Source organism: Amyelois transitella, chromosome 19 (assembly GCF_032362555.1).
Source record: "Amyelois transitella isolate CPQ chromosome 19, ilAmyTran1.1, whole genome shotgun sequence".
NCBI lineage: Eukaryota > Metazoa > Arthropoda > Insecta > Lepidoptera > Pyralidae > Amyelois > Amyelois transitella.
Window position 1 is genome coordinate 6,678,087 of NC_083522.1, and position 12,828 is coordinate 6,690,914.

At 33.9% G+C, this 12,828-nt stretch overlaps 1 protein-coding gene across 4 annotated transcripts in view; it reads left to right on the plus strand.

The window, feature by feature from the left end:
• The window catches only part of LOC106132686 (transcription factor HNF-4 homolog), a 43,065-nt gene that overhangs the window by 19,600 nt on the left and 10,637 nt on the right, over positions 1-12,828 (plus strand). For 2 of the 4 annotated variants that reach the window (XM_060949669.1, XM_060949671.1), the window contains exons 2-3: positions 10,004-10,187; positions 10,771-10,865. In XM_060949669.1, coding sequence (XP_060805652.1) covers positions 10,004-10,187; positions 10,771-10,865 — 279 coding nt within the window. Of the gene's footprint in view, positions 1-7,319; positions 7,460-7,577; positions 8,142-10,003; positions 10,188-10,770; positions 10,866-12,828 lie in introns of those variants that run through there. The other 2 variants (XM_060949670.1, XM_060949668.1) reach the window with 2 other exon arrangements.

A 12,828-nucleotide genomic window follows, 5' to 3' on the forward strand; every position in this document is an offset into this window, starting at 1 on the left:
AATAAATAATTTTAAGCAAAACTCATAACTATTTATATATACGCATTAGTAGATAAATATGTGCTTTATTTTTCATTTCTTATCGTCTACCAAATTAGGATTATAATGATATGTGAACGTCGAATGACGCACGTAGAGAAAAAAAAGATATTCAAACATTTATAAATTATATTTATTTACAAGCCAAGCCTATCGTGGCTGATTGGTTATTGTGTGGAAATACGAGTTATAATCCTTTCCTGGCGCTGCCCTCCTAGTTAGGAATTTAATTTAATGATGTTCAAAATTTTATTATATTCACGTGATATTTGACGGCGACGCTATATTTTATGTCTTTAATGGGCTTTTGAATGTTGTTATTTGTAACACCCAAATTGACCCAACACTCGAACATAACTTGTGCGCTATGGTTTAATTAACGTCCAAAATAGAGCATTAACTTTATGGAGTAGACACCAGCGCGTATTCCGTGAGCCAACGCAGAGTCAAGGTCTAGGCTAAGAAGACGTCACGGCCACCATACGTTAATTTATATGAGCAAGTTATCCGTACGCGACTGACGTCATTCCCTCACCTCTCGACATCAAATTACGAGGAACTTGTCATTTTTCAAGTTGTTATGTGAATTGAGCTTGGCGATTTACCCACTAATAATCCAGTCGAGAATAAGCTTTTGAAGCATAACATTTTTATTTCAATCTTTGCCATATGTCAGATTACCTACGTTTACAAGTCCCGAAGCGTCCACAGGGGCATGATATATAGAACAAAACTAATTTAAATCAGAAGCCCTTTTATACCAGCGTCCTTATTCTTCTGACACCCTTATCGTAAGCTGCACTATAATGCTCACGCATAATCAAATTCGTCTCTTAAATGTTCGTTATCGAATCCTTAATTTTTTCCGATATAATTCTATATAGAATAGAAAATTTTAACTTCAAGTGGATTGGTTTAGTGGATAACGCGTGAAGAGGTTACAAACTTATTTTCGCATTTATAATATTAGTTGAGCTATGTACTTAGTAGATAAGTTGTCCGCTACCGGTAGCTTATTAAACCTTTTTATAACGTTAACGTTTACCACAAAAACTATATCACGTGAGATTCACCACTATTACCATCATAAACGTAGCACACTTATGAATACTTAACAAAAACTCTACCAGTATTCAAAACTCGTAAAATAGGTAATAACGGCTTTATAAAGCAATAACAATTTTCTTGAGTTACGTCGACGATCCACGTGTAATTTTTTTTCAGGTCGATTTCAAAGGTCAATCATAGGGTTAAGAACTATAATTAATGTAGAACTATAATTTGTATATTCCATGATAACCTTAAGAGAACATGAAGTTACAGATTTTCCTTGCTTTGAAAGAGCGTTATCATCCACGTGGTGTGGTAGGGACATGTGTTTTACATAATTTTTATTTACCAATAATAAATTTTTCTACCAAATTCAAAACAGTATGGGTTGTAATATATCCTTTTATTATTTCTTATATTTTTTTAACTATCAGGAGTTACAAATAATTACTGAAATATTTAAGTTGTTGTTAATTTGATGACTTACAAAATCTACATTTTATATTTGGAAAATAATTTAAAATAACTCTTATGTCATAGTTAGGCTTGCCTTGAAATTACTGTTAATTATTTGAATGTAGGTATATTTGTTTTAAACATAATATTTCCTGCTTGTCGCTGTAGGTAGTGACTTTGAATGAAAATCATAAAAGTTAACGTTAATTTTCATACTTATCCGTTCCTTGAAATCGACTCGATAATATTTATTTAAAACCATGCTAATTAAATTTTCATCATGTAGGTACTTAGTATTTTTCTGGTCTAGGCATTGATTGTTGTTAATAAACTTTTATGATAGCAAGTTAAGTCTTGCTATCAGTTTATTATTTATTGTGATAATTCAATACAATATAATTCACTATCTGTATCAATCCATCACCTTCTTACCAAAATGAACCTTGTTTCTGTCGCAATATTAATCAATAAAATTAACGACTTTTAACCTACCTTGCGAAAGTTGATTTAAATTATTTTGTTTTTGCTACCTCTAAATAAGCTTGTGCGAAAAAAAATTCTGATTGCATTAGCGCAAATTTTCACCTCTTAAAATATTTGTTAATATGAGAAAAGCATATTTTAAATTGTCATAGAGAATTTCATATTAATTTTCATAAAACTACGCAATAAAATCCATGAGATTTACGCAAATATACTTAATGTTATGTCAAGTTAAAAGTGCTTACTCACGCTACAGCATTCATCTTAACGAGTTTAGGAAACCGGTCCTCGCGGGATTTTCCTTGACGAAACCGCATGAGGATATTAAGTCTTATTGCAATATTTTCTACCTGTTCATGTCCTACCTGAATAATACAAGAGGTTTATAGGAATGGGTATAAATAAACTAATACGGTAACTCATAGTATGCGACAGTAAAACTATTGTCATCTCCTTAATTTATGTATTAAGCACGATGATTGTTAACTTAGTTTTAATTGAAATACATCTTTATTAATAATAATAATAAATATTTATTATAATTAAAACTAAGTTCTAAATTTCCAGTTGTAGCCTTTATGTTGTAAAGCTGGGATCCACGTTCCTAGCGGAACCGTGGTTAAGCTCATAATCAGCTATCCGTGTTTCTTGTTGCGCCCTCCACAGGTATGTTTCAGGGCCTGGGCACAATTTGTCTGGCCTTCAGCTTCCTCTTTTAAGTCCATTACTAGTTCATCATCTTCCAGCGTATGTCCAGGTTGCTACATCAAAAGTATTGATAGAAAAAAGCCCTCTTAAATAAATAAATATATAAAATACTAGCTGACCCGCGCAACTTCGTTTGCGTGTATCCCGCTACTTCGACAAATACAGTCAACGCACCAACACATATTGGATACTAATTTTCAATTCACACTAACTTCTCTTTCCCTTAACCGCGTTTAAAATATTAAAATGTTTTTTGGTTTCTGTGACTCTTTATAGGGACGCTGCCCCCGCCGCCGCGGCCGGCCCGTACCGTGCCGCAATACTAATATCGTGATATCTCCTAAACTATATGTCTAAATAACACACTGTAAACTGCAAAAATAATCTAAATTAAATGCTCGTGATGATGAACTTACTTATTTTGATAAGGATATATGTATTATTGGTTATATCACCAGTTAAACATCACCCAACGAATTAAATGTTTTTTTAATACAGAAAAGTAGTTTTTGTGACTTAAATAAAAAAGCTGGATATATGTCATCGCGGACTTTTTTGTAGAACTAATAAAGACCAATGTTTTTGCTATACATTGTTCTTACTTGTATCCAACGGTATAAGCGGCGCACGCACAAATGCAATCTTCAATTAGATTTTTTTTCTGACTTCTTGGACATAAATCGCTATAACTCAGCTAATATAGTTTCAATGTATTTCAATTATATATAAAAACCTGTCGGAGAAAATACTCTTTCTATTAGTGAAAACCGCATCAAAATCCGTTGCGTAGTTTTAAAGTTTTATGCATACGAAGGGACTACAGACAAAATGGGCGACTTTGTTTTATACTATGTAGTGATATACAGGACAAATTACACTGATTGAATTAGCCTCGGAGTAAGTTCGAAACTTGTGTTACGAGATACTAACTCAACGATACCATATTTTTATAATAAATACTTATATAGATAAACATCCAAGACCCAGGCCAATCAGAAAAAGTTCTTTTCTCATCATGCCCTGGCCGGGATTCGAACCCGGGACCTCCGGTGTCACAGATAAGCGTACTGCCGCTGCGCCACAGAGGCCGTCGAAAGAACCTGGTAGTCTTCGCCAATGTTCCACTCAATTTCGGCCCATTTTGGATCTAAGTATTCTGATAAGGTATCATTGGATTTATATTTTACGGCCTCTTTGGCTCAGCGGCAGTACGCTTGTCTGTGACACCGGAGGTCCCGGGTTCGAATCCCGGTCAGGGCATGATGAAAAAAGAACTTTTTCTGATTGGCCTGGGTCTTGGATGTTTATCTATATAAGTATTTATTATAAAATATACTATCGTTAAGTTAGTATCTCGTAACACAAGTTTCGAACTTACTTCGAGGCTAACTCAATCAGTGTAATTTGTCCCGTATATATTTATATTTATTATTTATTTATATTATTTTAGGCACATACAGTAAAACGATAATTTTCCTATACGGTTTCAGAGAATTTTTTTTTTATTTTGTTATCACAAATCCCCCGGTAAGTAACAAAAACAATGTAATTGTTATTATTTAGATATGGAAGTGCTCGGATAAGATAAAAAATGTGTTCTTATGCTTTTAATGAAAATACGTACTAATTCTTTTTATGATGTTGCTGATTTTATCTGATCGAAGCCAGCCAGGCCGGAGCGACTGTTTATACCTTCTTCTTAAATTTAAAGAGCTAACTCTTGTCGGTGGAGTTAATTAGAGCGTCCTTTGGCTTTTATTTTATTTTACTCATATTAACTCCCAATTTAGAGAACTTAGTACGGTGATTTCCCCATTTGCTTTATGTACCGCAATAGGTATTTGAGTTTGACAGAAACCTAGTGACTAGTGACAATGAAATGCTTATTATGCTGGTTACACCTATAACGATTTAATTTCTATTTGATAATATATCTGTAGTAAGAATACATAATATAGTCACATTTATCCAAAACATTTACCCGCAGTATATAAAAATACAGTTTTTTCGCAAAACTCCTGGTAATTTCAATTTTTACCGGGATCAAAAGTACCTTATGGCCTTCTTCAGACTCTCATATATATACGCAAAATCAGCATTAATAAGATTGGTTCAGTAATAAATTACCACCAAAATTGATCTAGAAGTCGAAACGGCAAAACAAAGAAAAATTCTTTCACATATTATAACATCATATTAGTGTCGATAATATCAATGTCATTATTGACTTACCTTGTCTTGTGCCTTGTAAATATTATTATATTGCAAATATTAAATTAAAATACAAATAATACCTATTCTTTGTATGAAAAGTCTGTTTCTATAATCTCATTTAAATAACCTTGGTTTTCTCGTAAATATTCTACAAAAACAGAACTTTTTACTTCATTTATGAGAACAATATGTTTTAGAGCACTAATAAGCTTATCTGTATCAGGTTATTTTTAAGCCGAAAAAAAATTAAGTCGAGTTGGTTGATACTGTTGATAAATTATAATAATCCTTCATAATGCGAACTGGTAAAATTTGGAATTTCTCTCGATACCTACAATTTGGGATTTTCAAGGCAAGAGTTATAAAACATTATTTGAGCTTGAGTGGCCCACCTCAGCAGATTCTCGTTATAAGCACTCCAATTTCCAATAAATTGGATTTTTAGTAACATGACATTATAGTCTCAAATGGGTTAAATTTGAATCGTTATCTAAAGAGCGAGGAGGGAGGAGTGGTATAAGAGGTGGCAGACGAGGCAGCCGCCAGATACGAGCGACCCGGCGTGCCCCAGCGCGATAGCACCTCGGGGTATCTTACATATATATTTTATATGAGTTATGAGACCTGAATCGTTCAATACTATATCACATATCAGTCAGTAGAATATACTCCTAGAAGAATTCTCTCTTTCCCTTATCTTTGTGTATCCGCCGTTGCACCCTCTACTGTAATGCTTTAGATTGCGACATGGCCAAGACATCCAATCCCCAGATAGCCTGCAGGTTCTGCAAAGCGACACCGTAGCGTTTACATCTTCTAACAGCATACACTCTTAATCCGTTCTTAATTCTGCAAAGGAACTAATGCTAAAGACTCACTCTTCAATAGTTGAAGTTGAACTCTCCAATTAAATTCCAGATATATTGAATAGACGTAGAGTAAATTTCGCATCACTTCGCCTTTTTAACCCATTAACCGCCGCAGTTGTATATATTCAACAAATTCAGTTTGTGTCCTTAGCGCCACAGTTGTATATATACAACAAAATTTCTGTTGTTAGTTGTAACGCATCCAGAAAGTAAATTATAAATAATAAATTATGGTATTAAGGTTAAGTTCAAAATAAGACTGTCTTATTCCTTACTACTTCCTTTTACCACTTGAGGTATGAGTAAAATTTCAAATAAAGAAACATGTGAAAGCAATCCGCATCATCAAAAAATTTTGTATGAATGCACAGCCACAGTTGCATAAATCCAACAGCAGTGATGTACCCAATCGATTATCCATATTTCTATACCTCCCATACTTAACGCAAGATATATTGTAAATTAATGAAATATCAATAAAAAAATAATATTTTGTTTACTTAAAACCGAAAAATGTATGTTTACAAACTGCGCTTTAAAGAAAAACAAAGTAAATTTACAAATCGTTCATTTTCGGTTATTACTAAAACAAGCTAAGTGTACAACACTAGCCCATCTCATATTATCTTAACCGACCAACGCCGTAGTTGCATATATTCAACCGCCAGTGACGTCACAAACGAGCAATCTGTGATGATAGTGAGGGTAATTGTACGATAAGTAATAATAGTAGGTTTTTCCATTTTGCCACAAATCAATTTGTATAAAATTAGAGCTGTTTCACTAATGAAATCAATCATTGTCAGTATAAATAAAACTAAAACTTTTTACCAATGTTACCTAAGTAAATTAAATAATTATTAACTTTTATATAAAAAAACAATTTAGTAAACTAATCGTTACAATACACGTAGAGTCGTAGATATACTTAAAGACAGCTATAATTTTAACTTCCAATAAGATTACTTATCGAAAAGCTGGTACTGGCAATCACTAGCAACTTCACCGTTTCTCCATTAATTAAGCGCCGCAGTTGAATATATACAACCATAGGGATGGGGTAAATCGATATTTAATAGATTTTTATATTATTTTTAGTCTATGGTATAGTATTGTTTATGTATTATTTTGTATCGAAGTATTTTTCACAGGTGATTAATTTAGCATTCAAATCATTATAATGCCTTTAAAATCTTATAATTCAGTCTTTAAAATGTTTTATTTCATATTTAATCTATATAATTATTTATTCTCATATTGTTTTATCGAAATGATGTGTCACAACTCTAAAGTTTTGGCATAAATAATAGTGTTGGCGCTAGGGGCACATTTTATTGCCGTGCATCATGGCGGCTAAAAGGTTAATCCAAATTGTAGCTACAATGAAAACAATATTATCAGCTTTCATTTGCATATCCAATATCATGATAATGTACTGCAGTGTCCAGTAGCGCCAACGCAATACACAACAACTCCGATAACGACGACAATACGATAGAAACAAAGGGACAAAGCGGGTGCAAGTGACAACCAATTACTCACCCGTCAACTTTTGTTTACATATTATTTTGCAGTTTATGGCAAAAGCTCGGTCAGCTGTATGAGTCGCCGGCGCAACACATCCGTTGCTTCCGATAAGGGTGAGTCAGAGTAGGCCCATCGATGAACCTACCCAGCGTGAGTTGCTCGGGTCATTCATACCACCTAACGCGCACTCAGCAGATTGTCATTAAAACGGATGTTGTCAGGCATTGTGGTCAACATACTAGCGCAGTCAGAATCACACCGCACGCGAGGAAGGTCGCGTCACACATCTCGGTGCGCTTTTCCTCGTCACCCGAGCTCGACGTGATTCTGAACAAACAACTATCGCCAACAAGTGATAAAATCGAAAACATTACCCGGAAACTGTGCCATCGGTCCTCGTTACCGGCTAATACTTACTGTGATTGGAAGACGCCGGAGACGCGGCAATAGAGTGATAAGGAGTGTTGTGACATTTATTTGGACGAGTCCCGTCACCTGTTGACTCATGTATATAGTTATCAACGACGATATCAACAAATCGCGTCGCGTGGTTCAGTAGTCGATAAGCGGTGGATGTATAGCATCGCGCGTTGGATTGGAAAATGCCGGTGTGCGGCTACGAAAAAATGTCTACTCAGGAGTTGTGTCTAATGGGGTACGCGGGGGCGCCGGAGTACATGATGACCCCGCAGCCCCACGTGTGGGACAAGCCATCGGAGGCCGCGTATCCCTCGTACGGCCACAGGAACCACCAAGAGATTAGCACTGACGTCAACATGACTTACCCCACAGAAGGTACATTTTGTTGACAGTGTCACATGTTTTCCACAGTTGTTTTATTGTTTCGCTTACGTATCAAAAACTGTCGATTTTATTTCGTAATCAATACAAGTATTATAAATGCTAAAATGTGTATTTACATATTTGGTCCGCTTTCTTGAACAAACTGATTTATCATATTTGGAATTCGGAATTCCAATGGAAAGTTCGTTATCTAAACTCATGCTGGCAAAAGCCTCAGGCAAAAACTAGTGTTTATATTAGGTAATGAAATCATCATTATTTTCTACATCCAACTGATTGTATCGTGCATATCAACAGCAGATAACTGTTTTTTCGGTAAACATGTGGTGAATGTTTTATGTCTACCTATTACTACTGATAGAGAAACTACGTCATGTGAAGCGATTTCTTTTCATTATATAAACATAAAACTCTTTTAAACTCGAAATGGGTATTTCTAGTATTTAACTTGCGTACATACGCTTAACACGAACTACTAGCAAAATCCTTTAAGGTACAGGTGAATAAACTTTACCTGATAATAAAAGCCAAAGATGAAAAACAAACATAAATTTTAACAACTGCTGTGCCGATGGCAGTAAACTTAGTTTTAAGTTATTTATTTGAAGTCAACCAATGTTGTGAAACCAAAAGAATTGCCAATTATTAAGCGATATGATAGTATCCTAAAATAATTAATAAACATTTTGAATTTGATGGTGACGTAACAAAAATGTGGTTTCCTAGCGTTTATACTTATTTTCACAGAAAGGCTTCTTAATGCTTGCTTGTCTCTGCATCTAATCTATTCGTTTTCATCCTCCTATTGGCTGTGAATTTCTGATCTAAACCACCTCACGATATCGACGATACTCACCAATAATAATTGTATATAATTTTCATTTGACTCTCGTAATATGTATTTGTATTCAGACCTTTCAATCCAAAATTAGTATTTTCCTGTTTGGTTGAACTACACATATAAAATACAATTTATAGGAATTAAACTACAAAAAAAAGATTTCAAACAATTATCATTTATAATTTCTCTATGTAAAATCTGAAATTTGAGAAACAACCTTGCCATCCTCATCATGATATTCATAAATTCATATTTTTGCATACACACTTGACTTGTTAGACCTCCAACGCGGTTTAGCACCTGTCTTACGTCCGCGCTATTCCAAAATCAAATTCACACCTTGTTTAGCCTTTATTTCAGTCAGTCACCAAGAACATTTGAAAATACAAATATCATTACAAAAACAGTGACCATATTAAAATAACAAACAACACTATCGCAATTAAATGTAATCATCGTTTCGGTATTATATTTTTTATGCTAGTTTTGTTAAATCATGTGGAGCACCACAAGGCTCTATAATTGGACCTTTAAAATTAAGCTGTTAAAGTTGTATGTAGTATATTTTTTTACAATTTTGTAACTGTTAACTTTAGCAAAGTAATGCTATACGAAAGTATCAAAATTATATTTAGTCGTTTACATAAATTTGAAAAATTAGAATTTAGTAACGCATTTACCACACCACACTGTACTATCAAGTATTATAACTAGAGTTTTTTACATGAGCGCGTGTGATTCCCAGCCCTTTAGAACAGGACCATTCCATTTCTTTCCCATAGATATCTTAAAAAGCGAAGCGAAAAAGCGATAGGCTAATAAACTAAACTGGGATTTTATTTTAAGCAATGGGCTAACAACCTAAATATGGTTACGGTGGGCATCTCCGGTCTTTCAACTATCTATCTAAAAACACTTTATTTCATTGCTCTGTCTGAACCAGAAGGCCAGACAAACAAGCAAACACTTTCCCATTTATATAATCATTAATGTAGCCACACTATTGTTTCAGACAGTGACATCCAATTGGAGACGAGTAGCAGCGAGGCGAGTGCCGCCAGTTCCACAGCTCTCTCCCAGCATTGCGCTATCTGCGGCGACCGGGCCACGGGCAAACACTATGGAGCGTCGTCCTGTGATGGCTGCAAGGGATTCTTTAGGAGGAGCGTCAGGAAGAACCACCTTTATACGTGCAGGTAATGACTTGAGCTTACATCTTCAGCATAGAGCACGTTCATGCCATTTGTCATCTTTGTTGTATGCTCTTGAAAGAGCAATCGTGGTTTATTTTCAGTTATCTCAAATAGATGCTTGGTGGACATTTTCATTGAAAATGAAATCGGGTCAGCCCAGGGCAAAAGATTTATCCTCCATTTATTGAAAAGATTTTAAAATAATGAACTCATCATCATTTCTTTGGCGCTTTCTCAGGATGCGTTCCTGCGTAGACTTAGGGAGAAGCCTTTATCCGCCTATGTTTGCGATCTTTAGCATGAAGTTGACCTATTTGCAACCTTACCCAGCTTGAATCATGATAATAGTTAAAATCATAAGCGGTTTAGATTAGAACACCAGGTAGTGACAGTTCTCTATATCTGCAAGTTAAGTAAAAAAAAGTAACAACTTTATATCATTTAATAATCGTGGCTGAAGTATTTAGATCCTTAAAAGCCATTAGGTTGAATCAAAACTCTAAAGTGAAATATTCTAAAACAATGTAGAAAAGAATAAGTCAAAAGAAAAATCTCTTGTTCTTACAGTCGGTGTCTTTTGTTTCAGATTCAGCAGAAATTGTGTGGTTGACAAGGACAAAAGAAATCAGTGTAGATATTGTAGGCTAAGGAAGTGTTTTAAGGCTGGCATGAAAAAGGAAGGTGTGTATCTAGCTACTCACTCATCAATTCATTTAATTCTTTTCACATTGTAGAAGCCGGTTCAAATAAAATTCTTTTCACGCGATACCGCGGTTTGGACAACTTACGTATTTCATATCTTTCCGGTAAACCAATTATTACGCTTGCAGTAGAAATAATAACTGTTCCTTATGTTTACTGACAATGATACTATATTTTTTTATATCGTCCCAAGATAATGAAAATAGTCTTATTTACAATAATATCATAAATAATCGGTAATAATATAATAATAAAAAAAATCTTTACATTTATAACAGAATCTGTATTTTTCCGTGATTTTGTTTTAATATTTCTATTCAGAAAAGTCTACACTAGCACAAAGTTCTTACGTCCACCAGTTAAAGTATAAAATTTCTCATCACATAACACATCTCGGCAGTCATACCATAGAGGTCAAATGAAAACCTTAGGTATTATTTCGAGTTAGATAATTATAATTGCTGAACATTATCGTAAAACAACCAAAAGCACTCGCTTCCGGCTTGATGGGACCATAAATTTATTTATCATCTGTTCAGTTGTGTAGAGAAAATTATTATTTCAGTAATCACCTATGGCTAATGACTGATGATAATAATTATGTGTATTTTTATAGTTCAAAACTTAATTGCTGACCTTTTACGTAAATTCGTATCAATATCATCTAGAGGCTGTCTCTATGACATGCCGCCTGCTCTTTTCTTGGCGTAGGTAATCTGAGCTTTATTCTTTTTTTTTTCCTTAATTCATTATGAGAAATATTTTTTTTAATTCATTTTGAAAATACTTTATATTTTTACTTTTTATTGAAATTATGAAATTAACTCTGTAGTTGCATAGTTAAGGGTGCACTATATTAATTATAGTTTTCGTCAAAGTTGACTTTAACTGGATATTAGATGGTTTGCTAGGATTTGATATCGTTTAAGTAATATGTACCAACCATATTGGTAAAAAACTGATACACAGGGATTAATTAATTAAAAGCTTATTGTCTCTCTATCATAATTCTTTTCAAGATAATAAAAATCCTTAGCAGCGTTGTCTAGCATTCCACATAATGTTGCTGCATTCTAGGAACACTGAAATGTGTCAAAAAACACACAGTAATAAATTTGTTACGTCATTAACATAACCCCGCCGTTTCATCCTTGACATTCGTTTTAACAGCCTCGTGTTATTCTATGTTGTTTTTACTGGTTATTACACTTGTTAGGTACTTATGATTTATTGATATATGATAGGTACTCGTATTATTTGATTATTCCGTAGATTGTGTTGCAGAGATATCCACTTACTATCATATAAAGATTATGGATATCTTATCACCCCCGCGACTACAAACACACCTCAACACACCTATAGAAAAAATAAGCATTTATTATTATAGGCATAGGCATGATACAGCATTTGCTAATCTTGACAGTCTTATCTCAGACATATTGGGCGAAACCACAAGTGCAACTAAATTTCGCTAAAAAAACATTTTACTAAAATACATAAACAAGCTGATGATACAGCTAATTAAACTTAAACTCTTTTTCACATATATGTTTATACGCTGCAAATAAGCATGTACGATTTTTTTAACTTGTTTATTGTTTTTACAATAATAGTAAAATAAGTCAGTGAGGGCGCCACTGTGACGTAAGCCTTTACTTTTATCGACTACCTACGATAAAACTTAATACTTTTATATTTTTCTCGATAAGATTAAAGTAAGATCCGCAATAATAATATTTCACCTTGAATATGATCGATCAATCGACGCAAAGTAAATGAAAAAAATTGTTAAATTATTTGTTCGTAAAAACTTTTTCTCATAAAATAGCAAGACACTCTGAGCGGCTAGTCACTACACGTTTATTTAGGATTTTGTTTTTCTGAAAGGGGACTATTGAAGCTAAAATTCTTTGGACTAAGTCAAAATAATTATCTTTCA